Genomic DNA, 25,901 nt, shown 5'->3' with positions numbered 1-25,901 from the left:
CCTGCTGAGCCACAGAGCAGGCCCCCTTTCCAGTATTAATGGAGGCTAAAGAACAATAAAGAAGCACTCCTTCTAAAGGGCAATAAAGCTCACAAAATGTTACCCTCCCCCATTTCCTCCCTCTTTGTTGAGACCCCTTTACAGAAACCAAGCTCAGCCTCCCCTATCCTCCTTGCAAAATAGCTGGCAAAACAGATAAGTTGCATAGGGCAGCTTGTGAAACAGATAAGAGGAAAGTTCCTAGTGGCTTCTAAAAGCCCCTCATTCCCTACTTCCCGCCAGCTTCAAGCCCCCTGCTTCCCAAGGTGGCCAGTTCCCTCTTCAGCCAGATAAAAGCCCAGCCCCTACGATCACCATGTGTGCACTTTCTTTGCAAGAACGGACTGTTGTCACTCTTTGCTTCAATAAAAGCAACCTATTTCTATTGAGGTTGAAGTAACACCTTGACAGTAGGGACTCTATTTTGGAGAACCTGAGACTCCATTCTGGGAAGGTGCCCCCCACACACACCATGAGACTGTGGTCTGAAACTATGATCTAAAACAGTTGAACAATAGCAGAGCATAGAAACCCCCTAGCATGATCGTTCAAGCTTGGAAGTGGATAGGCTGCACCTGGGTTAATGATAAAAATGTAATTTGTCTATGTCCTACATATGATTAAAACCAATACCTGTATTAATGTCAAGATTATAATTAAGATTGTTAAGATTGTAACTGATATTGTCAAGATTATAATTGATACTAGTTTCCCATAGGCTTTAGGTCAGCTTGACCCCAGTAACCATGTATTCCCCCTGATCCTAGCAACCATGTATTCCCCTCCCTATTTTGTGGTTTTTGCCTTTATAAACCCTGTTGCTTTGGGCTTCAGGGTGGAGAGTTCTTTAGGGCATGAGCCCACTCTCCACCGCCGGCAATAAAGGATCATCAAATTTTATCAATATGTAGTTCTCCTTTGTTTACACTCGCTCAGGTACAACAAGGTCAGTCTCTTTTCTGGAGATACAAAAGGCCAGAACCTCAAGCTATTCCAAACCTAACACCTACATTTGCCAACTAGAGGGGCATCAGCAAGACCCTAGATGTGAGCTGGAACTCCTACTTCCACTACTAAGCAGTAAGAAAGGCCTCCTGATCCTTCAAGTGTCAAATGAGGTTCAGTAAGGAACCTGAATTTCTGCCCCAACTTGTAGTAACAAGAATGTTCTCCCCCTGCTGGAGTGGTATCAAAGAAGCTAGCTAAAAGGGAAATTTAAAGATCTAGAATCTCATAACTTAATGCCAAAATGCCAAGGCTTCAATAAATAAACCATTCATTATTTCAATCTGAATAAAAAAAAAAGACAATCACTAGATGTCAACAGTAAGACGACAGAGTTGGTAGAATTATCTGACAAAGATTTTAAAGCAGTCATCATAGAAATGATTCAACAGAGGCCGAGGATTTGCCATAGTAGGCGAAGCATCCGCCTGCAGCACCCACATGCCATTTAGGTGCTGGTTTGTGCCCTAGCTGCTCCTCTTCTAATCCAGCTCTCTGCTTATGGCCTGGGAAAGCAATAGAAGATATCCCAAGTGCTTGGGCCCTTGCACCTATGTAGGAGACCCAGAAGAAGCTCCTGGCTCCTGGTTTCAGATTGGCTCTGCTCCAGCCGTTGCAGCCATTTGGGGAGTGAACCAACGGATGAAAGACCGACCTCTCTCTGTCTGTAACTCTGCCTCTCAAATAAATTTTAAAAATCTTGAAAGAAAGAAGAAAAGAAAAAGAAGGAGAGGGAGAGAGAGAGGAAGGAAGGAAGGAAGGAAGGAAGGAAGAGAGAGAGAGAGAGAGAGAGAGAAGGGACTGGTGCTGTAAAGCCACCACCTGCAGTGCTGGCATCCCATATGGGCACCAGTTCAAGTCCCGGCGGCTCCATGTCTGATCCAGCACTCTCTGCTATGGTCTGAGAAAGCAGTGGAAGATGGCCCAAGTCTTTGGGCCCCTGAACCCGCGTGGGAGATCTGGAAGAAGCTCCTGGCTTCAGATTGGCACAGCTCCAGCCTGCTGCAGCCAATTGGGGAGTGACCAGCAGATGGAAGAACTCTCTCTCTCTCACTCTCACTCTCTCTGCCTCTCCTTCTCTCTCTCTGTAACTCTGACTTTAAAATAAAATAAAAAAGAAAGTAAATGATTTAATAAGCAATTATGAATATGCTTGAGAAAATTAAAAATAATCTCAGCCAATAAACAAAAGGTGTAATAACCAGACAGAGCGGCAGTTGTGGCGCAGTAGGTTAAGCCACTGCTTGAGATGCCTGCATCCCATCGTAGAGTGCCAATTTAAGTTCCAGCTGCTCCACTTCTGAGCCAGCTCCCTACTAATGCACCTGGGAAACAGCAGATACTGGCTCAAGTACTTGAGCCCCTGCCATCCACATGGGAGTCCTAGAAGGAGTTCCTTGCTCCTGGCTTCCAGGTCATTGTAGCTATTTGGGAAGTAATCCAGTACGTGGAATCTCTCTCTCTCTCTCTCTCTCTCTCTCTCTCTCTCCCTGCCTTTAAAATAAATATTAGGAAAAAAGAACCAGATAGAAATTTGAGAGCTGAAAAAAACTGAAATAAAATTCTCAGTGGATAGGCTCAAAAGCAGAAAAGAGAGGACAAAGGAAAGAATTAGTGAAGTAGGTAATAAAACAACTGAAATTACCCAATCTGAAAAACACACTGTTGGGAAAAGTTAACACAGGCTCAGGAATCTGTGAAAGCATTTTAAAATGATCAGACATTATGTCATCAAAATCTTGGAGAAAAGGACAAAGAAGGCAGGGCTGAACAGAGAAAAGTTTCCAGAATTAACAAAAGGTATAAAACAGCAGATTCAATAAGTTGAGAGAATTCCAAATGGAATGTTCACACCACAGAAGTTCACACTGAGACACATCATAGTCAAACTTATGAAAAAAAAAAAAGTCTGAAAGCAGTCAGAGAAGAACAACACATTACCTGTATGGGAAAAAATAATTAAATAATAACTAATTTTTCAACAGAGACCATAGAAGCCAGCACCAAGTGTTGAAAAGAACTATCAACACAGAATCCCACTATTCAGTGAAAAGATCCTTCAGGAAGTACTCAGATGAAAGAAAATGAAGAGAATCTGTCACCAACTACTATGTCCAAATGCTTTTTTTTATAAGGGTGCAAAAACAATTCAAGGAGGAAATCTGGCTTTTAACAAAGGTTTCTGGAGTAATCAGACATCTGTAAGTAAAAAACAAAAACAAAAAACTAACTTCAATCTAAGTCTTACAAATTATACAAAATGGGCTATGGACTTAAATACATAAATAAAACTTTTAGGAAAAAAATTATGGGAGAAAATTTCACAGCCCTAGGGCTAGACAGTTTTTACACTTGACACCAAAAGCACAATCCATATGTATTAGTAAGCTTTCTGTTACTACTACAAAATATCTACGACAAGCTACTTAGGAAGAAAGAAGATTTATTTTACTAACAGTTTGGTATCCAAGGTCAGGCAGGTCTCATTGTTTGGGCCATATGATCAGGTTCAAGGATGGCAACAGTATAGCGAAGTATATGCAGAGGAACAATCACACAGTGAGCCAGGTAGCAGAGAAAAAATGGATCCTGACTCAGGCTTTTATAACCATCTCTCTTCTAAGAACTACCTTCCAAGGTCATGCCCCTAGTGACCTAAGGATTTCCTACTAGGTCCACCCACTAAATACCATAATTGAATTGAATTAAGTCTTCACCCTCTCAGACCATCCCAAGACTGAGGGGTACACATTTTAAACATCTGCATGAGTTTGAGAGCTATATCCAACTCAAACCATGAAAGAAAAAATGATAGGGGTCAGTGTTGTGGCACAGCAGGTTAAACCACAGCCTGCAATGCCAGCACCCCTGTGAGTGCCACTTCGAATCTTGGCTTCTCTGTTTATTTTTTTTTTAATATTTATTTATTTGAAAGAGCTACAGGAGCAAAGGCATTCGCAGAGAGACAGAGAGGTCCTCCATTCACTGGTTCACTCCCCCAAAAGGCCGCAACGACCAGAACTGTCCTGATCCAAAGACAAGAGCCAGGAGCGTCTTCTAGGTCTCTCACGTGGGTTCAGGGGCCTAAGGACTTGGGCCATCTCTTACTGCTTTCCCAGGACATAGCAGGGAGCTAGATCAGAAGAGGAGCAGCCAGGACTCGATCTGGCGCCCATATAAGATGTTGGCACTGCAAGCAGCAACGCTACCCGCTATGCCACATCGCAGGCCTCTCCTCTACTTCTGATCCAACTCTTCTAATGTGCTTGGGAAAGCAGTGGAGGATGGCCCAAGTGGTTGGGCCCCTACACCCACGTGGGAGATCCGGAAGAAAAACCTGGCTTCTTGGCCGGTGCAGCAGCTCACTAGGCTAAATCCTCTGCCTTCGGCACCGGCACTCCGGGTTCTAATCCCAGTTGGGGCGCCGGTTCTGTCCCGGTTGCTCCTCTTCCAGTCCAGCTCTCTGCTGTGGTCCAGGAGTGCAGTGGAGGATGGCCCAAGTGCTTGGGCCCTGCACCTGCATGGGAGACCAGGAGGAAGCACCTGACTCCTGGCTTTGGATCGGAGCAGTGCGCCGGCTGTAGCGGCCATTTTGGGGGTGAACCAACAGAAAGAAGACCCTTCTCCTCTCTGTCTCTCTCACTGTCTAACTCTGCCTGTCAAAAAAAAGAAAAAAGAAAAAAAAAAGAAAAACCTGGCTTCTGACTTCTGCCTAGCCCAGCCTGGCTATTGCAGCCATTTGGGGAGTGAATCAGTGGATGGAAGATCTCTTATTGTATCTCTCTCTCTAACTCCGCCTTTCAAATAAATAATACATTTTTTTTAAAAATGATAAATTGGGTTTCGTCAAAATTATGCACTTCTACTCTGTGAAACTACTCAAAAGATGAAGCTATACAACAGGAGAAAATATTTTCAAGCCACTATCTGATAAAGGACTAGTATTTAGAATATGTAAAGAACTCTCGAAACAGTAAACAATTTACTTAGAAAATGTGCAAAAAGGGGCCTGCGCTGAGGCGTAGCCAGTAAAGCCGCCGTCTGTAGTGGCAGCACCCCATATGGGTGCCGGTTCTAGTCCCAGCTGTTCCACTTCCGACCCAGCTCTCTGCTATGGCCTGGAGAAACAGCAGAAGATGGTCCAAGTCCTTGGGCTCCTGTATCCACATGGGAAACCCAGAAGAAGCTCCTGGCTTTGGATCGGGGCAGCTCTGGCCATTGCAGCCATCTAAGGAGTGAACCAGAGGATGGAAGACCTCTCTCTCTCTCTCTGCCTCTCCTTCTTTCTCTGTGTAACTCTGACTTTCAAGTAAATAAATAAATCTTAAAAAAAAAAAAGAAAGAAAATGTGCAAAAACACAAATACTAGAGACAATACATACATGGAAAATAAGCCTGTGAAAGGATACTAAAGGGATGGATGTTTGCCAAAGCAGTTAAGCTACTAAGCATTTTGAAGTGCACAGATCTGAGTCCCAGCTGCACGGATTCCAGCTTCCTGCTAATAGACACCCTGAGAAGGGCAGGGGATGGCTCAAGTGGTTGTGTCTCTCCCACCATGTGGAGGACCCAGATTGAGTTCCCAGCTGCTGATGCTGGCCTGATCCAGCCCAGGCTGCTGTGCGTATTTAGGGAGTGAACCAACAGATGGAAGATCTCTCCTTCTCCCTCTCTCTTTCTCTCCTTCTCTTTCAAATAATATTTTTATTTATTCATTTATTTATTTTGACAGGCAGAGTGGACAGTGAGAGAGAGAGAGAGACAGAGAGAAAGGTCTTCCTTTACCGTTGGTTCACCCTCCAATGGCCGCCGCGCTGCTGCCGGCGCACCGCGCTGATCCGATGGCAGGAGCCAGGTACTTATCCTGGTCTCCCATGGGGTGCAGGGCCCAAGCACTTGGGCCATCCTCCACTGCACTCCCTGGCCACAGCAGAGAGCTGGCCTGGAAGAGGGGCAACCAGGACAGAATCCGGCGCCCTGACCGGGACTAGAACCCGGTGTGCCGGCGCTGCAAGGCGGAGGATTAGCCTAGTGAGCCGCAGCGCCGGCCTCAAATAATATTTTTAAAAGAGAAATTTTTTAAAATAAAAAGGATGTTCAGTTTCAATGTCACTAGCTTCTATGGTTTGAATATGTCCCCCAAAGTTATGTGTTGGAAATTGAATCCCAAAGCAATGGTATGGAGAGGTGGGACCTTTAAGAAGTGATAAGACCCATGAGGGTTCTGCCATAATGAACAGATGAAAGCTGTTATCCCAGGAATGAGCTGGTTTTTGTGGGAGTCAGTACCTGCTAAAAGGGCAATTTTGGCCCCCCCTTTTCTGTTTCGTATTCTCTTGCCCTTTTGTCTTTCACCATGGGATGACACAGTACGAAGGCTTTCACCAGATGCCAGCACTATGCTCTTAGACTTCTCAGGCTCCAGAATTGTGAGCCAAATAAGTATCTATTATTTATAAATTACACAATCTGTAATAATAATGAACTAAGGAACCAACCACAATGGAAATGTAAATTAAAACTATAATGGGGCATCCCTATACACCTACCAGAATGGTTAAAATAAGTCAGTGCATTAAATGTTGAGGAGGATGTGGAGAATTTGAATTACTCATATATTGCTGATGGGAATGTAAAATGGTACAGTCACTCTGGAAAACAATCTGGCAATTTCTTAAATAACTAAATATATAACAATCATTTTTCCCAGCATTAGAGAAATGAAGACTTAAGTTGACACAAAAAACATATACAAATGTTTACAGTTTATATATAATAGCAAAAATTGAAACAACTTGGATGTCTTTCAAGGAGTGAATGACTAAACTGTGGTACATTCATACCATGGAATGCTATTCAGAAATAAAAAGGAATAATCAAGGCATGTAACAACCTGAATGAATCTTAAAAATATTATACTGAGTGGGGAAAAAGTTTATCCAAAAGGCTTATACTGTAAGATTTTATTTACCTAACATTCTTGAAATGACAGAATTATAGAAATAGAGTTCCTTGTCAGAGAATAAGATAGGGGAGAGGAAGAGACAACATGTAGGATTATTTTTTTAAAAGATTTATGTTTATTTATTTGAAAGACAGAGTTACAGAGAGAGATAGAGACAGAGAGAAGTCTTCCATCCACTGGTTCATTCCCCAGATGGCCACAATGGCTGGAGCTGTGCCGATCTGAAGCCAGGAACCAGGAGCTTCTTCCGGGTCTCCCATGTGGGTGCAGGGGCACAAGGGCTTGGGCCATCTTCCACTGCTTTCCCAGGCCATAGCAGAGAGCTGGATTGGAAGAGGAGCAGCCAAGACTTGAACCGGCACCCATATGGGATGCCAGCTCTTCAGGCCAGGGCTTTTTTTTTTTTTTTTTTTTGACAGGCAGAGTGGACAGTGAGAGAGAGAGAGAGAGAGAGAAAGGTCTTCCTTTTTGCCGTTGGTTCACCCTCCAATCAGGCCAGGGCTTTAACCTGCTTCACCACAGCACCAGCCCCATGTAGGATTCTTATGGTAATGGAAATGTTCTGCATCTTGATCATATCAATGTAAACATCCTGGTTGTGATATTGTACTAGTTTTACAGGATGTTTTCATTGAGAAAAATTAGGTAAAGGTATACCTCTCCTTTCTGTATTAGTTGTTTTTTTTTTTTTTAATTTGTTTATTTGAAAGTCAGAGTTACACAGAGAGAGGAGAGGCAGAGAGAGAGAGAGGTCTTCCATCCAATGGTTCACTCCCCAATTGGCTGCAACGTCTGGAGCTGCGCCAATCCAAAGGCAGGAGCCAGGAGCTTCTTCTGGGTCTCCCACATGGGTGCAGGGGCCCAAGCACTCGGGCCATCTTCTACTGCTTTCCCAGTCCACAGCAGAGAGCTGGATTGGAAGTGGAGCGGCCGGGTCTCAAACCAGCGCCCAAATGGGATGCAGGCGCTTCAGGCCAGGGTGTTAACCCACTGCGCCACAGCACCGGCCCACTCTCTATTAGTTTTTATACAAGTGAATCTAAATTATCTTAAACACAGAAAAGGTGTACTATGAGGGGGTTTCAAAAAATTCTTGGAAAATATGTAGCATGAAAAAAAAAACTACACATGGATTTCAGAATGCTATTTTACAGGTCCACCAGTAATGAGAGTTCCTGTTGATCCACATACTCACCAGCATCTGGTATTGTCATTGCTGTACTTTTTTTTAAAGATTTTATTTATTTGAGAGGCAGAGTTACAGAGACAGGGAGAGACAGAGAGAGAGGTCTTCCATGTGTTGGTTCACTCTTCAGATGGCTACAACAGCTGGAGCTGAGCCAGTCCGAAGCCAGAAGGAGCTGCTTCTAGATCTCCCAAGTGGGTGCAGGGGCCCAAGCACTTGGGCCATCTTCCACTGCTTTCCCAGGCCACAAACAGAAAGCTGGACTGGAAGAGGAGTAGCCAGGACATGAACTGGCACCTATAGGGGATGCCAGTGCTGCAGGTGGGGGCTTAGCCTACTCTGCCACAGTGCCAGCCTCTCTGCCCATTTCTTGAGAGAGAGAGAGAGAGAGAGAGAGAAAGAGAAAGAGCCAAAGAAATGAGACAGAGAAGCTCTTTCTGCTGGTTCACTCGCCAAAAATGCCCGTAATAGCTAGGTTTGGGTCAGGCTTGAAGCCAGGAGTTGGGAATGCAATCTACCCATGTGGGTGGCAGAGACCCAATTATTTTAACCATCACCTGCTGCCTCCAAGGGTCTACATTAGTGGGAAGCTGCATTCAGGAAGCTGGAGCCAGGAAACAAACTCAGCCCCTCTGATGTGGTTACCTCAACCACTAGGCTAAATGATTGCCTCTCTCCATTTTAGACTATTTGCCTTTTTATATAATTGAGTTATAAGAGTCTACATATTCTAGATACAAATTCTTTATTGAATATATGATTTGCAAATATTTTCCTCTAGTTTGTGGGAGGTTTTAGAAGCCATTTTTTAAAATCATGATGGTGATTACTTCTGGAGGAGGCAGGATCACAGATCAACTTAAAATTATACAGGTAGATAGCATCATAGAGGTGCTGTGAAAAGCAGAGAACAGACTTTAGAGCCAATAACCTTAGGTACGAACCCAAAGCTATCAAGTAACTGTCTATGTCAGCTCTGGGAGTTATTTCATGGATGAGTTGTAAGGCCTAGGCAGTGGGCCTAAAGAATTTAAAGCAGTGGCTACCAGGGACATGGTACACTCTAAGTTTAACTTTTCTTTAAAAAAAAAAAAAGATTTATTTTATTTATTTGAAAGACAAGAGTTACAGGGGCCGGCGCTGTGGCAGAGCAAGTTAATGCCCTGGCCTTGTGTGGGGAGCAACTCGGACTATACTGTTACTGGAATTAAGACTTATTCTAGGCCGGCGCCATGGCTCAATAGGCTAATCCTCCACCTTGCGGCGCCGGCACACCGGGTTCTAGTCCCGGTCGGGGCACCGGATTCTGTCCCGGTTGCCCCTCTTCCAGGCCAGCTCTCTGCTATGGCCAGGGAGTGCAGTGGAGGATGGCCCAGGTGCTTGGGCCCTGCACCCCATGGGAGACCAGGAAAAGCACCTGGATCCTGGCTCCTGCCATCGGATCAGCACGGTGCGCCGGCTGCAGCGGCGGCCATTGGAGGGTGAACCAACGGCAAAGGAAGACCTTTCTCTCTCTGTCTCTCTCTCTCACTGTCCACTCTGCCTGTCAAAAAAAAAAAAAAAGACTTATTCTATACATCTGCTCTCCCACAATATGGCGCTGGGAGAGGAGCAAACAGCTTCTACCCAGCTGCCTCTCACCAACTTGACAAGCTGCAGGAGCTGCTCCTGATTGGAGGAGAGTAGCGTGCTCAGCGTGTGGGTAGCAGAGCATGGATTGGTGGAGAGGACTATATAGGAGGAGAGAGACGGCATGGTGGTGTGGGTTGGTTGGAGAGTGCGTTGGAGAGTTCGCGGGGAAGTTCGTTGCTTCGTTCTTTCTCATTTCTCTCTACTCATTCTTGCTTTGGGAGTTCGCTGTTTACTTATTCTTACTTTACTATAGAAAAGACTTGTAAAAAAGGGGAACAACAAGCATCCGGTCCGGTGCGGCTCCTCCGCGTGCGGAGGAGCAGCAGCCTTGCTTATTCTTTTTCACTTTTTAACCTTTACATTTTACAACTTTTTTACTCTTTTGTAAAAGCACTTAGCTTAAAACACAAATATATTGTATAACTGCACAAAATTAGTTTTCCCTATTTAAAAATATACTAGTCTCATGTATCATTCACATCCAGAATTCATGTTTTTCAGATAACTATTAGGGATATAATTTCTAAAATTAGAGCAATCAAAATTCCTACTTTCCACTTGAATGCTTACACTGTCCTCCAACGTCAGTTACACAACTGTAGAGGATAAGAGTTGACATCTGACTCAGCATGTAAGAAACAACATCGGCACATTAGTCTGATCATTTGCCAATTAGGAAAGGTGAGCTGTGTTCCAACTCTACTAGAGAGTCTTTCTTTTTTTAATATTTTGTTTATTTGAAAGTCAGAGTTACATACAGAGAGAAGGAGAGGCAGAGAGAGAGGTCTTCCATCCACTGGTTCACTCCCCAATTGGCCACAATGGCCAGAGCTGCGCCAATCCAAAGCCAGGAGCCAGGAGCCTCCCCGAGCCTCCACGTGGGTGCAGGTGCCCAAGCACCTGGGCCATCCTCTACTGCCCTCCCAGGCCACAGCAGAGAGCTGAATAAGAAGTGGAGCAGCCAGGTCTCAAACCAGCATCCATATGGGATGCCGGGGCTTCAGGCCAGGGCGTTAACTTGCTGCACCACAGCGCAGGCCCCATCTTTTTTTCTATCTTTAACACTGTTTAAAACTTTTTTTGTTGAAACCTAAGGCACAAACACAGATATTAGCCTAGGCCTACACAGGGTCACGCTCAGCAATAATCACCGACTCCTACCTCCCCGTCTTGTCCCACTGGAAGGTCTTCAGAACCAATAACATGCACGGAGCATGTGACGACGGCTTCTTTTGAACTCTTCCTGAAGGATCTGCCTGAGCCTGTTTCACAATTAAAAAAAAAAAAAAGAAGAAGAAGAAAAAAGTAGAAGGGGTATAGTGAGCACACAAACCAGTAACACTTATTAACACTTATCAAATAGTATGTTCTGCACGTCTCATATGTGCTATGCTCTTAGACGACTGAGAGCATGATAGGTCTGGTCACACCAGCACCACCACAAGCGCCCGAGTAAGGCATCCTGCTAAGGCAGTGACAGCTGAGACCTCGCAGCCACGGGCATTTTTCGGCTCCATTCTCCTCCTGGGACCCAAACAAGTGATATGGCCCACGTGTACACGCTTTCTTTGTAGAACTCACTTAAGTATACAAAGAATACTTTTTTTTTTTTTTAGCAAATACTTTTCAAAAGATACTAAGAGAGTGGGAGGTCATCCAATCCTTTAAAATGGAAAAGGCTGGATTCAGGGCCATATCCCGCACGCAGGGTCCCAAAGCTGAGGCCAGCCCCAGCCCTTGGCCCTTTGCAAGGGAGCGACAAAGACCCCCAGGCAGGAGTCCGGCAGGGGCGACCTAAGGCGGCCAGAGACCGTGAGGCTGCAGCCGCGGTCTCCTCAGCCGTACCGTGGGATGCTGGGCCCTGCCTGGCCCCGCGGACGCCCTCAGCTGTTACTTCTTCCTCTCCCCTCGAGGCTGTCTTTGGTGTGCAGCAGTAACGCCCGTGGGCAAAGCCCAGCAAAGAAAGAGATGCCCAGGATGGTCGCTCCATCCAAGCTTCCGTCCAGCTGCACGGTTCTGGGTTGCTTCTCCCAGAGACCCAGGGTTTGGGCTGCAAACGTCCTTGACTGAAAGGCGGCAGAGGTACAGCCCACCTCCCTGCGCTGTGGAGAAGCGCCAAAAGCCAACGGTAAGGAAAGGGCGCTACTGTCCAGACCGCAGACAGGAAGAGTTGGTTTATAGAAAGAAAAAACAAAACAAAAAAAGAGTCCGGCTGCTGAAGAAACGCCGCTGAGGGACAGGGCCGGCGCCCGGCATCTACCTCAGTCATCGCCTGGGGCCCGCGTCCCAGGACCTGACTGAAAAACCTGTCCGGAGCCTCGCGCCAACGGGCTCTAACCAGCCAGCGCGGAGGAAAAGTGGGCCTGGGCAAGACTTGGACAGAGGCTCCGCCACAGCGCCGAAGCCCCGCCGCCCAGCGGCCCGCCGCCCAGCGGCCCGCCGCCCAGCGGCCCGCCGCCCAGCGGCCCGCCGCCCAGCGGCCCGCCGCCCAGCGGCCCGCCGCCCAGCGGCCCGCCGCCCAGCGGCCCGCCTCACAGCCACCGCTAGGGAGCCCGACAGCCGAGACGGGCAACCCCCACCAGCAGTTCCTGTCCCGCCCCGGGTGGCTCTCCAGCCAATCAGAAAGCCTCGGAGAGGTCCTCCCGCCCACTCATGACGCGCAGGGGCGTGGCGCGCCGTTGCAGCCAATGAGAAAAGAGGTTCGTCTCAGAGCCGCACGCGCAGGTCGAGAAGCGGGTGGAGTTGAGGTGATTGCCTTCGCAAGATGGCGGCGAGCGGCCTCACTCGGGCTGCCGCCGCCGCTGCGGCCAGCGCCTCTGTGAAGCCCATCTTCAGTCGGGACATGAACGAAGCCAAGCGGAGAGTGCGCGAGCTCTACCGCGCCTGGTATCGGGAGGTGCCGAACACGGGTGAGAGGCGGCGGCGCACGCGGGGCTCCCAGAGGCAGGTGCCCAAGGTCGCGGCCGGCCGCGGCCGGATTTCCCACCGGCCGAGCTGAGGTCACCGGCTTGGGCAGAGGCGACTCAGGTGCCTCGGGGGCAGTGGCTCGCCCGAGCGTATGGTGAACCCGACCTGGCGGCGGCCCGAGCGGCCGTGCCCAGTCTCCGTACAGCCCTCGTAGGCGTGCTTTGGTCTCTTGTCCCCCGTGGTTCTTCCTGAAGCCCAGGGAGGAAGGGCAGGCACCGCGGGGCCCACAGCTGGCCTCTGGCGCCTCTGGACCCCGAAGTCAGCTCCCGTGAGGTTTTATCACCAAAGCGGCCGAGCGTCCAGCGCCCACACCTACCACGGAAAAAGAAACGGAACCAGAGCAGGGAGTGACTTTCCCAAGGTCATCCAGTCAGCCAGCCCCTTCCCCGCAGTCTTCGAAGCGCAGCTCCCTGGGTGCACCTGCCCCGGCACCTACCATCCCAGAACGCCTCCCAGTGCTCAAATGCCGGAGCACCCGTCGGCTGGTATTAGTAAGTAATCTCCGAGAGCGGAGAGTCCGGAACCTTGGCGTCCCCCTCAGTCCTGCCCACCGGACTGGAAAGGTTAGGGAAATCCCATCGACACTGAGCGGGGAAGTAGAGATGGCAGGGACCGTCTACACTGTTGATTTGATTGAGTGTGGGACCGTCTACACTGTTGATTTGATGGAGTGTGCTTTAACACGGGCCACTGCTGATAGAGGGACAGTGTCCTCGAGTTGGAGCACGGAGCCCCCTCGGGCTGCGGGAGGAGCATGGACTTGGAGGGCCTCCAGGCCCTGCCCTTCACCTGCTGTGTGATGGTGCTTAAGTTTCCTCACCTGCAGACCTGCAGAATGGGGTAATAGTGGGTTGTCGGAGAGTTCCTGTGATCTGTCTAAAGTGCTGAGAACAGGGCCGGGCACGCTCAGTTGAGTGCTGGCTGCTGCTGCTGTTTGTAGTTGTTGCTTATACCCTAGCCGGAGACCGCGCAGAACGCGACCTTGATACCTGAGGACTGCTTCCGTTCTCAGAGCCCCTGGTTCTCAGGCTCTTTTCCAGAGATTGCTGGTGACCAAAACTTAAATCCATCTGATACTAAGAGAGCAATTTTGGACTGTTCTTTCAGGGACTGTCATTCAAATGCCTTCAGGGAACAGGGGGATGACTCTGTGTGTGTGTGTGTGTGTGTGACAACAGCAAATAGGGAGATGCCTTCCAATTCAGACGCTTAAAAACATGAATACTTTATGAGCATCCCAGACCTTTTGGGGCAGGAGGGAGACCTGGGTTCAGGAGGGTAAAATTGAGTGGTTGGGTTGAAGAGGGAACCCAGGTACCCTAACTCCCTCTGAACCATCCCTTCCCAGGGCCCTCCTTCAAGTGATCTTTGGAAGGAATTCCCAGAGTCAGAAGGGCCTTGGGAGGAGGAAAGGGCCAGGTGGGCGGGCCACCCTCCCTGTAGAGGGAAGACCAGCGATGCGGAGCTGCTCAGTTACTCAGGCCTCTGGACACTGGTGTGGTGCCGCCACCACCACTCCCGCTGAGGAACCAAAGCAAGGATCGGAAGGAGGTGGTAGTTACTCACAGTGCCCGATGCTTACTGAATGCCTGCAGACGATGCAGCACTATCCTAAGTGCTTTACATCGCCTTATTTTAAGGTGGGTTCTGATTGTTTCCCTGCCCCACTAAATCTGTCTCCGGTCACCCCGTTAATAAGTAGAAGAGGTAGACTTCAGAACCTGCCTATGCAGTTCTAGTACCTGGCTCTTAGCTTCCACTCTAGTTTTTCCTGAATTTCCCAGGACTTTGTTGGGCATGGGAGACGGAGCCAGAACTGCCTTTGAATGTGGATTTAAAAGGAGACCTTCTGCAGAAGCAGTTCATGCACTGCTGTTTCTTGTACTGCAGGGTCGGTACTACATGCCTGGAGAGAGACAGAGTGAATGAAACACAAGCCCTCCCTGTCTTCAGGGGTCTCAGAGTCTGCTCAGCATATTGTACAGAAACCCAGAGTGCACTAGAGCTATAGGGGCGGAGTGCTGTGTGTGCTCCCAGCCAGCACGTGTGTTGTGCTTGTCTACAGTATGCTGTCCTTGCGTTTTCACCAGACTTCTGAAAACGAGTTAGGGCAGACATGATCTTCTTTCCTGTTTCCAATGAGAAAACAAGCAGAGAAGTCTGTACCCCCAAGAGGGGTCTGGAGTCTGGAGACCCTCCCTCGCTTATCTGACACTCAGGCCCCTTTCCATTGAGCCGCCCTGCCTTCCCCTTTAAGTACTGCCTGGTATGAATGCTGCCAAAATGAATTGGAGCAGACAACTGAGAACTGTACCAGTGGACTCTCCTAATCTTTCAGAGCCTCCCTGGTTCAAGAAATCCTTAATAACTCTGGGAAAGCACATGGACTGGAAAAGTCACAGGTATCCAGAAGAGACACTTCCTTATCTTCCTGTTGAGCCTCTCAGAATTTTTTCAAATTGAAATGTAAATATTCATGTTGCAAAGAAAAAACTAGGCACTTCCATGGTGGGCTTGAAAACCACTGACTTAAACCAAAAGACAAGCCAGCAAGCTATGGCTTGGCTATTTGTTTGCCTCCCTGCAGCCCTTCTCACTGGGGAAGAGTGTGTCCAGGGGGGTTGGAATGGGAGGAGGGAGCCCAGGACAAAGCTGTGGGTATTGTCTAGAGACAGTGACTCTTGAGCTGAGAGGATGGGCACTCCTACCTATCACACGACACCCTCTTCATGCCCTTTTTGTCACCAGCAAATCCACTGAAGCCTGAATGTGGCAGGGATGGGAATACAAGTGACTAACACCCAGTTTTCAGGACACTCCTGTGCCTCCTCCAGAGATGCAGGTCACTTGAGTCTGTGCCACCGTTTTAGGTGCTTATTTAACCAGGCTTGCTGAGTGTTGTGACGCATTCAGGGAGGACATGCTGTCCCTTAAGTCAGAACTGGAGACCCAGGGAACTGGAGCTGCAGCTTAAACTTCTTCCCCCAAGTAACCTTACATGCCGTCAGCTGCTTATTGAGTGGTAGCCTCCTCTCCTGCAGTAACCGTCTGCAGTGTCCCTCTGCCCCAGGTGGTGTGTACTTATAGCCTACACCACATCATTTTTGTTAATTCCAACCCCGTTGTCTTCTTTTTTTGGATTCTCTATGAAGATAAAATATTTATTTTGAGATTATTTTATGCCAGACACTACACAACAGCTCTGGAGTAGTAGGTATTATTGTCCTCATTTCACTGATAAATAAATGGGATCAGGTCCAGTAAGTGGCAGGGCTAGGATTTGAACCCAGGTTGTTCAGCCTCCTGCCTCTTCAATGCCGTATTGTTTCCCCAGACAATAGGAAAGCTCTGTGAGAGAAAGTGCCATGCCTCACATTTCTTTACACCCTCAGGCACCTAACTTTGGGGTGGGCTATTTGGTGAATGGAATGAATGGGCAGCTTGTATGTGTTCAGTGAATATTCATTGACTCAAGTTTTTAAAAAGTTTTAACCATATGATTTCTACCCTGAATCGTGTTTTCTCTCTAGTGCACTTATTCCAGCTAGACATCACCGTGAAACAGGGTCGGGATAAAGTCCGAGAAATGTTTATGAAGAATGCACATGTTACAGACCCCAGGGTGGTTGATCTTCTGGTCATTAAGGTAAATAACCCACACTCGACGCAGCTCTTTGGATGCTACTTGGGACACTTGCTCCCCGTGTCAGAGTATCTGGGTCTGAGTCCAGGTCCACTCCCATTCCAGCTTCCTGTTAATATGCTTCCTGTAGGGCAGCAGGGGTGACGCAAACTTGGATTCCTGCCACCCAGGTAGGAATTCTAGATGGAGCTCCAGGCTCCCACCTTTGGCCTGGCCCAGCCCCAGCTGTTGCAGGCATTTGGGGAATGAACAAGTGGGGAGGGGTGCGCTCTGCCTCTCCTTCACTCCTAAATGAACACTAAAAAGCCATTACTGGTTCAGTAGCTGTTGCTTTTGGTTTCAAAAGAGTAGTTGAATTTGGAGATTATTACCTAGTTGAATAGATTAAAAGATTGTTCAAGAAAAAGTCCACTGGGATTTCCATTTTACAACCAAGAAACAATAGAAGGAGGAATTTGATCTCTCTTGAACCTTCTGCTCCTGCTTTGCCTGGGTGCAGGCAGGGGAGCTGTCTAAGTCCTATGTACATGGGTTCAGAACGTGGGCCTGATTCTTTCTTCTTGGCCAGTCACATTAGCATCAACAGTAGTGTCAGCACGGACCAGTAAATAACATGGAAGAGAGAAATGTTGGGGCCAGTGCTGTGGCACAGTGGGTTAAGCCACCATCTGCAGTGCCAGCATCCCATATGGACACGGGTTCAAGTCCCATTGCTCCACTTCTGATCCAGCTCCCTGCTAATCCTCCTAGGAAAGCATGGAGGATGGCCAAAGTGCTTGGGCCCTTGCACCCACATAGGAGACCCAAAAGAAGCTCCTGGGTTCAGCCTGGCCCAGCCCTGGCCATTGTAGCCATTTGGAGAGTGAGCTAGCAGATGAAAAGAGCTCTTTCTTCTCTCTCTCTCTCTCTCTTCGTAACTCTGCCTTTCAAATAAATATACCTTAAATATTTATATAATTTTTTCATATTTATCACAATTTTCAACTCTTAGCAACCTTTTTTTTTTTTTTTTTAATGTTTATTTTATTTGGGGCCAGTGCTGTGGCACAGCAGGTTAAAGCCGCAGCCTAAAGTGCCGGCATCCTGTATGGGTGCCAGTTTGAGTCCTGGCTGTTCCACTTCCAATCCAGCTTCCTGCTAATGTGCCTGGGAAAGCAGCAGAGGATGATCCAAATCCTTGGACCCCTGCACCCACATGAGAGACCTGGAAGAAGCTCCTGGATTCTGGCTTTGGATCAGCTTAGCTCTGGCCATTGTAGCCATTTGGGGAATGAACCAGTGGATGCAAATCCTCTGTCTACCTCTCTTTCTGTCATATAAATAAAATAAATCTTTAAAAAAATTATTTTATTTGAAAGGCAGAATTACACAGAGAGAGAGAGGAGAGACAGAGTTATCTTCCATTCATTGGCTCGCTCCCTAGATGGCTGCGACAGCTAGAGCTGGGCCATTCTGAAGCCAGGAGCCAGGAGCCAGGAGCTTCATCCAGGTCTCCCACGTGGGTGTGGGGGCCAAGCACTTGGGCCATCTCCCATTGCTTTCCTGGGTGCATTAGCAGGGAGCTGGATCAGAAATGGAGCAGCTTGGACTTGACCTGGAACTCTTGTGAGATGCTGGTGTCGCAGGCAGCAGCTTTACCCGCTATACCACAGCACCAGCCCCAGATAATACATATGAAAAAAATGTTTAATGGGAACATAAGCCATCAGTTCTGCAGTTATAAGACTTGGAAACCTGGATGTCTCTCCTCTTGAGACAAGTAAACCATGGAGTTAAAGAATATTTGAGGGGCTGATGCTGCGGCGTAGCAGGTAAAGCCGCCAACTGCAATGCTGGCATCCCATATGGGCACCCGTTTGTGTCCCAGCTGCTCCTCTTCCGATTCAGCTCCCTGATAGTATGCCTAGGAAAGCGGTGGAAGATAGCCCAAGTCCTTGGGCCCCCATATCCAGGTGGAAGACCCGGAAACTCCTGGCTTTGAATTGGCCCATATCCAGCCACTGAAGCCATTTGGGGAGTGAACCAGCAGATGGAAGACCTTTCTCTCTCTGCCTCTGCTTCTTTGTAACTCTGCCTTTCAAAATATATATATATATAATTTTTTTTTAAAATATTTGAAAGGCCTCAGAGATCATCCAGCCCCTCATTTTTCCAGGTGTTAAAATTGTTTTCTAGAAAGAGTAGTTACTTGCCCAGGCTCACGCAGCACAGAAGAGAATCCTGGCCTTCAGTGTTGTATTCCTTCAACGTTATCACTTTGACAGCCTCTCCCCTCATCTGTGCAGGGAAAGATGGAACTGGAAGAAACAATCAAAGTGTGGAAGCAGCGGACACATGTTATGCGGGTCTTCCATGAGACAGAAACACCAAGGCCAAAGGATTTCCTGTCCAAGTTCTATGTTGGCCATGACCCATGAAGTCACTCAGTGGAAAGGTGCATGTTGCGATGTAATTATTTTAAATAAACTCATTATACAACAGCCCCTGCGTGGTAGAATTCCATTGATGAACTGATTTTTCTGTCTCACTTTGTACTCAAACAAGTGGAGTCTTGGTATACACACCACCTGTTCGTTCCCTTTTCTTGAAATGCAGAATTTGCTGTAAATTAGATAGAATTCTTTCTCAGACCCTTGTATGTCAGTAAACAAGGGATGGGGCCATCTGTTCAGAATGTCACACAGGATATGAGGCCAGATGACTTTGTCGATTTAGTTCTGCTTCTGAAGTCTTCACGATTGGACACCTTGGTGTCAAGGCACCACACTTACCCAGCTCCTTATCCAAAATTAGCCAGCTCTTGCTGTGGGGGTCAGAGCAGCGCTAATGGACTCAGAAATAGAGCTCACAGAACGGACTGTTTTTCCCTGGGTTCTCAAGAGAAAGGATGCTCAGAGGTCTCAGCCCCCTGCTTAGAACAGCACTCGTTCTTGAAATGAAACTCCTACTCGCTAGGCACTGCTAAGGACACAGCTACTCATTTACACGGAGCAGAAACAGTCCTGCTGTTTTGTAAACTCTGGTGTAGGCCTAAGTGAAAGGGAAATACCAGCCCAGGTTAAACAACTGATCTCTGCTGGTGTTGCACGGGGCCTTCTCCATTCCTTCCCTGCACAGCCCAGTTACTGAAGGAGAATTCCACAGAGCGATTGCCAGACATGCAGGGGAAAGGCAGGGTTGAGCTCGCTTGGTTGCTTACACCTTCACTGGGCATTCACCAGAGGCCTGACACTGTTCCCTGCCAACAACAGGCTCGTGGAGTCACCCTGTGAATCCCCGCTCTTTGTCTTCAAGGATCCCAATGTTGTCTTTTCACTTAGGGAACCCGCGTTTCAAAAGAATCTAATAATGGTCTTGGGTAGTTGTAAACTAACAGAATTCCTTATGACTGGCACATGATAGCTAGCCAGTATTACTGCGGCTTTAGTTAGACTGTACAGCTTTATTATGGGAAAACAGTTTGGGTTGGGCTTTTATGAAGAATGAAAATAGGTCTCAGACCCCATAATTACCTTTGTGGATCCATAGAGACCTGTATATCCTGGGTTGTAGATCAAAGGCCTCTGTTTCTCAGAAAAGGGACACCATGGGGCTGGCTGTGGCACAGAGGGTTAAGCCATGGCCTGTAGTCCCGGCATCCCATTTGCGCACTGGTTCAAGTCCCAGCTGCTCCACTTCTGATCTAGCTCCCTGCCAACGTGCCTGGGAAAGCAGTAGAAGATGGCCCAAGTCCCTGGGCCCCTGCACCCACGTGGGACACCAGATAAGGCTCCTGGCTTTAGCCTAGCCTTGTTCATTGCAGCCATTTGGGAAGTAAACCAGCGGATGGAAGATTCTCTTTCTTCCTCTCTCTTTCAAATAAATATTAAAAGGGGGGTGGACACCAGGGGCCAAGGTTGTGGCATAGCAGGTAAAGTCGCCTGGGATGCCACCATTCCATGTGGGTACTGGTTCCCGTCCCAGCTGCTCCGCGGCCTGGGAAAGCTACAGAAAATCGCCCATGTGGCTGGGCCCCCACGTCCACATGGGAGACCGAGAAGAAGCTCCTGAGACCTGGCCGTTGGGGCTATTTGAGGGAGATACAGGATCCGTCTCCCTCTGTGTCCCTCTCTCTCTTTTCCTCCCTCTCTGTCTCTGTAACTCCGCCTTTCAACTCTTTTTTCAAAAGACAACAGACAGGAAACTGTAGAAAGTGTTCGTGTTGAAACTTCAGCCATGGCTCAGTCATCCTAAGCTGTGGCTTCTGTGTTTATTCATATTTGCTTCTCCGGGGCTCAGTGGGCAGCGCACCTCGGGGAGCCTCCCAGAGTCTGGGCTGTGGGCTGTGGGCACACACCATGCCGGGGCTTCCCTGACAGCGTCCCCGTTTCTTCAGCTGCCGCCTTCTGCCTTCTGTCTGCTCCCGTGCCCTGTAAGGAAGGGAAGCAGCAGTGAACTGGGCAGGAGAGAGGCACAGAACTCCACAGGTGGCCCTACCCAACATGCAGGGGAAAGACAGTGTCACTTCCCCCTCCACTGGGCATTCACCAGAGGCCTGACGCTGGGGGCCCAAAAGAGAAGAGAACATGTCCCCTGCCATCAACAGGCTCGTAGTCAAGTACAGTTTAGGGTGTCGAAGCACATACTGCTGAGTGTTGCACTGCCACTCCGAGGAAGGGGCAGTCACTTTGAAATGGATGAAGGACAAAGAGCGGTGGGGGCATCTGGCCGAGCAGTCGACACGCTGGGTCAGGACATCCACCTCCACGTCGCATGCCTGCGGTCAGGTGCTAGCACTGCTGCTGATTCTGCGTCCTGCCGATGCACGCCCGAGGCGGCAGTGATGGCTCAAGTAGTTGGGTCCAGTGTGGGAGACCCACATGGAGCTCCCAGCTCCTGCCTTTGGCCTAGCTCGGCCCTGGGCTGTTCAGGACATGTGGGGAGTGAATCAACAGATGGGCACTCACTCTGCCTGCATAAAGAACAGTGGGGAAGTTTCCATGTGGGACGAATAAGGAGCCGGTGCTTGGGGGTGGGTACGAGTATGCATAATTCAAGAAACGGTGACTGCTGGCTGGCGCCGTGGCTTAATAGGCTAATCCTCTGCCTAGCGGCGCTGGCACACCAGGTTCTAGTCCCAGTCGGGGCGCCGGATTCTGTCCCGGTTGCCCCTCTTCCAGGCCAGCTCTCTGCTGTGGCCCGGGAGTGCAGTGGAGGATGGCCCAAGTGCTTGGGCCCTGCACCCCATGGGAGACCAGGAGAAGTACCTGGCTCCTGCCTTCGGATCAGCGCGGTGCAGAAAGACAGACAGACAGACAGACAGAAAGACAGACAGAAAGAAAGACAGAAAGAAAGAGAGAAATGGTGACTGCCGGGGATATGGCTGTGCTTGGAGATTTGGAAGAGACTGGGATAAGCTGTGTGACCAGGTCGTGGCAAGCCTTGCCTACCAGGCTGAGGGTTCGGATGGGCCTTCTCTACAGCAGCAATGCCGCCATGTTGGGCACAGGAAGTCAACACAAGAAAGCTGAATGGGGGGTTAGACGACACTGTGGCACAGTGGGTAAATCCAATGGCTCTGATACCCATGTGGGTACCCATCTGAGTTCCGGCTGCTCCACTTCCAATCCAGCTCCCCACTAATGTGCCTGAGAAACAGCAGAGGACGGTCCAAGTCCTTGGGCCCTGCACCCACATGGGAGACCCAAAAGAAGCTTCAGACAGACCCAGCTCTGGCCATGTGACCATCTGGGGAGTGAGCAGTGGACGGAAGAGCTCTCTTGCTCTGTCTCTTCCTCTCTCTCTCTCTCTCTCATAAATAAGCAAATAAATAAAATATATAAATAAACGGAAATAAGTGTATTTTAAAAAAAAGCTGAATGGGAAGAGGGTAGACTCCTGGAGGGTTTGTGGGTAGTATATAAGCCAAGTGGTGGTGCGGTGTTGGTAACTGGAGCTGACAGTGGTTACGACATACAGTTTCTAGATTTTTATTATTAAATATTTATAAATTATTTAGAGTTACAGAGAAGCAGAGAGAGAGAGCTTCCATCTGCTGATTCACTCTCCAAATAGCCACAACGGCTGGAGGTGGATGGATTGGAAGCCAGGAGCTTCTTCCAGGTCTCCCAGGTGGGTGCAGGGACCCAAGCACTTGGCCCATCTGCTGCTTTCCCAGGCACATTAGCAGGGAGCTGGATTGGAAGTGGAGCAGCTGCTGGTGCCCATCTGGGATACCAGCATGCAAGTGGTGGCTTTACCTGCTGCACCACAGCACCTGGCCCCACGTTTCTGGATGTCAGTATGGAACTGTCGAAATTAAGCTGCTGCTGGCGGGTATATAAGGCACATTGTCAAGAAAATGTGGGGAGGGGGCCGCATTGTGTTGCAGCAAGTTAAGCTGTTAGGCCGGCATCCCATGAGCACCAATTTGAGTCCTGGCCCAGCTCCAGCCGTTACAGCCATTTAGGGAGTGACCTAGCAGATGGAAGCACACACACTTGGTCTCTCTCTGTCTCTCCTTCTTTCTCTGAAACTCTTTCATATAAATAAAATAAATCTTTAAAAAAAAAAAAAAAAAGTGTGGTTGATTGAATGAGAGTACATCAGAGATGCCCGTGAATCTGCAAGTCAGTCACTCATCCGACACAGGGACATGGCCAGGTAACACTACTGGCCACCGAGTGAGTCAGTTTGTTAAAGCTCCTGCCAGCCAAGCCGGACTGCACCGCTCAGGTCAGTGCTCCTCCCCACTTCCTGCTCCCGGCCCCCGGAAGTCTTACCTGTTAGTCATCATCATCATCATCCTCCGGGACAAAAATGTCGTGCTCCTCAAGTAGAGCCGCGAAGTTCTTGCTGATGAGCGTCCCGACGTAGAGAAAGGGGATCACGATGGAGAAGACGCGGAGCAGGCCAAAGGACATCTGCAGAGGGTCAGAGTGGCGGCTGAGAGCGCCAGAGCCAGGCTGGCAGGACCACACAAGGCTCGGCCTCCCGTGGTCCCAGACCCATCACAAGCAACTTGATGCTAAAGCCCTTGGGCAAGTGCAAAGTAAAAAAATAACTGGAACGGGAGATACCGTGATGGTTAACGGCCATCGAAACGGATACCGGAAAGAAAAGTGCAAGGCAGTCCAGATGTCCAAGAATTAGGACACAACCTCCTAATGACCTGCATCCCAGACCTGCAGGTGAGAAAGTTCTAGACTACCTACAGAAGCTCCGTACAACTGATCAGGTAACAGGTTGTCTGATGCCTGAGATAGATGTCACAGGGCACTGTGGCACAGCAGGTTAAGCCACTGCCTGCAGTGTCGGTATCCCATATGGACACCGGTTCAAGTCCCTGCTGCCTCACTTCCGATCCAGCTCCCTGCTAACGTGCAGATGACCCAAGTCCTTGGGCCCCCGCACCCACATAGAAGACCTGGATGAAGCTCCCGGATCCTGGCTTCTGCCTGGCCCAGATCCAGCTGTTGCAGGCCTTTCAGGGAATAAAACAGCAGATAGACAATCTCTCTCTCTAACTCTGCCTTTCAAATAAATAAATAATAAAATCATTTTTAAAGATTTATTTATTTATTCAAAAGTCACAGTTACACAGATAGAGGAGAAGCAGAGAGAGAGAGAGAGAGAGAGAGAGAGAGAGAGAGAGGTCTTCCATCCGCTGGTTCACTCCCCAGATGGCCGCAATGGCCAGAGCTGCACCGATTCAAAGCCAGGAGCCAGGAGCTTTTTCTGGGTCTCCCACGTGGGTGCAGGGGTCCAAGGACTTGGGCCATCTTTTACTGCTCTCCCAGGCCACAGCAGAGAGCTGGATTGGAAGAAGAGCAGCTGGGACTAGAACTGGCGCCCATATGGGATGCCGGTGCTTCACACCAGGGCATTAACCCAATGAGCCACAGCGCTGGCCCCTAAAATCTTTTTAAAAATTGATTGTACCACATCAAATTTTTAGGAACAGGGGTGTCTGAAAAGTAGGCCTGTCTTCACAGGCCTCTTTAGACCAGCTGGGGTGTGTCAGTGCAGTCTCAACATTTCGTCTCACATTTCCTGGAACTCAAAACAAACAAACAAACAAACAAACAAACAAACTCTGAGCTGTGCCTTTTTACAAGGCAGCTCTTTCCCAGCATGGACCCTGCACCTTCCCGCTCTTTGCTGTGAGACCACTTTGCAGTCCATTGTGTGAGTTAGCATAGGCCAGGCTGGCCTTAAAAGGATTTGTTGGGCCCAGGTTGTGGTTGTAGCCAACATGCTACCTGCAGTGCCAGCATCCACTTTCAATCCAACTCCCTGCTAATGCGCCTGGGAAAGCAGTGGAAGATGGCTGGGCCCCTGCCACCCACATGGGAGATCCAAATGGGAGTTCCGGACTCCTGGTTTAGGCCAGGACCAATCCGGTCGGTTGAGGTCATTTGGGGAGTGAACCAGCAAATGGAAGATCCATCCAGCTACTGTTTCTCTGTCAACGCTCCCCTTAAAAAAAAATACATCTTTTTAAAAATGTGTTTAACTTCTACACCAGGCAGCAAACTGTAAACTTGTACGTCTGATACACGGAGTGTTCACTGAGTCATGTTACAGCACTGGGGAGCTGGCGAGGGGTGTGCCAGCAAGGAACCCTGTCGCTCTGGCTTCTGACTCTTTGAATAAGTGATTGTAATAATTCCCTACACACCTCTCAAGACTGGAAATCACGTGAGTTAAACACTAGGTCAAACTCATAAAAAGGTGAGGTGTGCCTGATGTGCCCTTCAAAGTCCAATTCCTTATTTCAGCCCATCGACTACGAGGCGGACGGCAAAGGTTGCACAAAGCCGAGACTGGAGCCGCACCCCTCGCGATAAAGCTAGTGCAACTAGCGGCCCCCCGCACCCAGCTCAAACCTACCATTTCTCCCACTTGTCAAAATTAGCAACCCATTAGCACAAACATTTGTCCTCGGCCCGCCTTCCCGTCTAAGGCGATCATATGACTGGCCTCTGCTCCTGTCCATCAGCGTCGACCCAAAGGCACTCCCCACAGTGATTGGCCACGGCCCCTTCGCCCCGCCTCCAGGCAGACACTCACTTTCACCGGCTTAGGCAAAATGGCGCCGCTGCGGGTAACGATGACTGACCTCGAAGGTACCAGGCTCCGACCAGAGCCGCCCCGTACGGCAGAGGCATCGCCGCCTTTCCTCAAACTCGGTCCGCTCCGGAGAGCCCCAGATCGGAGGGGGGCCAACGCCAGCCGGCAAGCCGCCGCAGACGCCATGGCCCAGCTCCGCCCCTCGCCGGGCACCCAGACCCACCGCCCGGCCGGAGCCGCCCTCAGGCAGGACGCAGCCGCAGGCCTCGCGAAGCCTGGGCACCGCTCGGGAAGCCCTGCCCTCACACTTGCGCAGTGCCCCAGTTCCTGCTGCGGTAGGAGTGACGCCACGAGGCCACCGCCCGGCGTGGTGACGTCACGAGGCCGCCGCCCCGGCCCTGGTGGGCGGGCCC

The 25,901-nt window shown here is 49.2% G+C and overlaps 3 protein-coding genes across 14 annotated transcripts in view; 1 reads left to right on the top strand and 2 right to left on the bottom strand.

Annotated features, from left to right (window-relative positions):
- LOC103352463 (uncharacterized) overlaps positions 1 to 16,325 on the bottom strand; it is a 33,396-nt gene extending 17,071 nt beyond the window's left edge. For 9 of the 11 annotated variants that reach the window (XM_017350915.4, XM_017350917.4, XM_051834100.3 and 6 more), the window contains exons 1-2: positions 11,673 to 12,434; positions 10,989 to 11,089 (exon numbers count right to left, since the gene is read on the bottom strand). In XM_017350915.4, coding sequence (XP_017206404.1) covers positions 10,989 to 11,089; positions 11,673 to 12,096 — 525 coding nt within the window. In that variant the 5' untranslated portion in view covers positions 12,097 to 12,434. Of the gene's footprint in view, positions 1 to 10,988; positions 11,090 to 11,672; positions 12,435 to 13,110 lie in introns of those variants that run through there. The other 2 variants (XM_089309019.1, XM_070052982.2) reach the window with 2 other exon arrangements.
- On the top strand, positions 12,566 to 18,917 carry NDUFA6 (NADH:ubiquinone oxidoreductase subunit A6). Its single transcript, XM_008275146.5, has 3 exons — positions 12,566 to 12,736; positions 16,325 to 16,440; positions 18,723 to 18,917. The coding sequence occupies exons 1-3, from the start codon at positions 12,592 to 12,594 to the stop codon at positions 18,852 to 18,854; spliced, it is 393 nt and encodes a 130-aa protein (XP_008273368.2). The 5' UTR covers positions 12,566 to 12,591; the 3' UTR covers positions 18,855 to 18,917.
- Positions 18,918 to 20,632: 1,715 nt separating this feature from the next.
- Positions 20,633 to 25,800, bottom strand: SMDT1 (single-pass membrane protein with aspartate rich tail 1). 2 transcript variants are annotated; one of them, XM_089309021.1, is made up of 3 exons: positions 25,489 to 25,800; positions 23,199 to 23,339; positions 20,633 to 20,846 (listed from the first exon to the last, which is right to left on the bottom strand). In XM_089309021.1, the coding sequence occupies exons 1-2, from the start codon at positions 25,672 to 25,674 to the stop codon at positions 23,202 to 23,204; spliced, it is 324 nt and encodes a 107-aa protein (XP_089165147.1). In that variant the 5' UTR covers positions 25,675 to 25,800; the 3' UTR covers positions 20,633 to 20,846; positions 23,199 to 23,201. The 2 variants fall into 2 exon arrangements, with proteins under 2 accessions (XP_089165147.1, XP_089165148.1); XM_089309022.1 differs by having other exon boundaries at positions 23,199 to 23,361; positions 25,538 to 25,800.
- Positions 25,801 to 25,901: the final 101 nt, after the last annotated feature.

This window comes from Oryctolagus cuniculus, chromosome 11 (assembly GCF_051225735.1).
Source record: "Oryctolagus cuniculus isolate XC-2025 breed Fujian yellow rabbit chromosome 11, ASM5122573v1, whole genome shotgun sequence".
Lineage (NCBI taxonomy): Eukaryota > Metazoa > Chordata > Mammalia > Lagomorpha > Leporidae > Oryctolagus > Oryctolagus cuniculus.
Note: the sequence above shows the minus strand (reverse complement) of the source record. Positions and strands in the feature narration are given on the sequence as shown.

Excerpts from the sequence above, each read along its gene's own strand:
- NDUFA6 (XM_008275146.5), top strand. The coding sequence starts at position 12,592 with ATGGCGGCGAGCGGCCTCACTCGGGCTGCCGCCGCCGCTGCGGCCAGC. Across the intron at positions 12,737-16,324 it reads TCGGGAGGTGCCGAACACGG|TGCACTTATTCCAGCTAGAC; the intron begins GTGAGAGGCGGC and ends TTTTCTCTCTAG. Across the intron at positions 16,441-18,722 it reads TTGATCTTCTGGTCATTAAG|GGAAAGATGGAACTGGAAGA; the intron begins GTAAATAACCCA and ends TCATCTGTGCAG.
- SMDT1 (XM_089309021.1), bottom strand. The coding sequence starts at position 25,674 with ATGGCGTCTGCGGCGGCTTGCCGGCTGGCGTTGGCCCCCCTCCGATCT. Across the intron at positions 23,340-25,488 it reads TTTTGCCTAAGCCGGTGAAA|ATGTCCTTTGGCCTGCTCCG; the intron begins GTGAGTGTCTGC and ends GACCCTCTGCAG.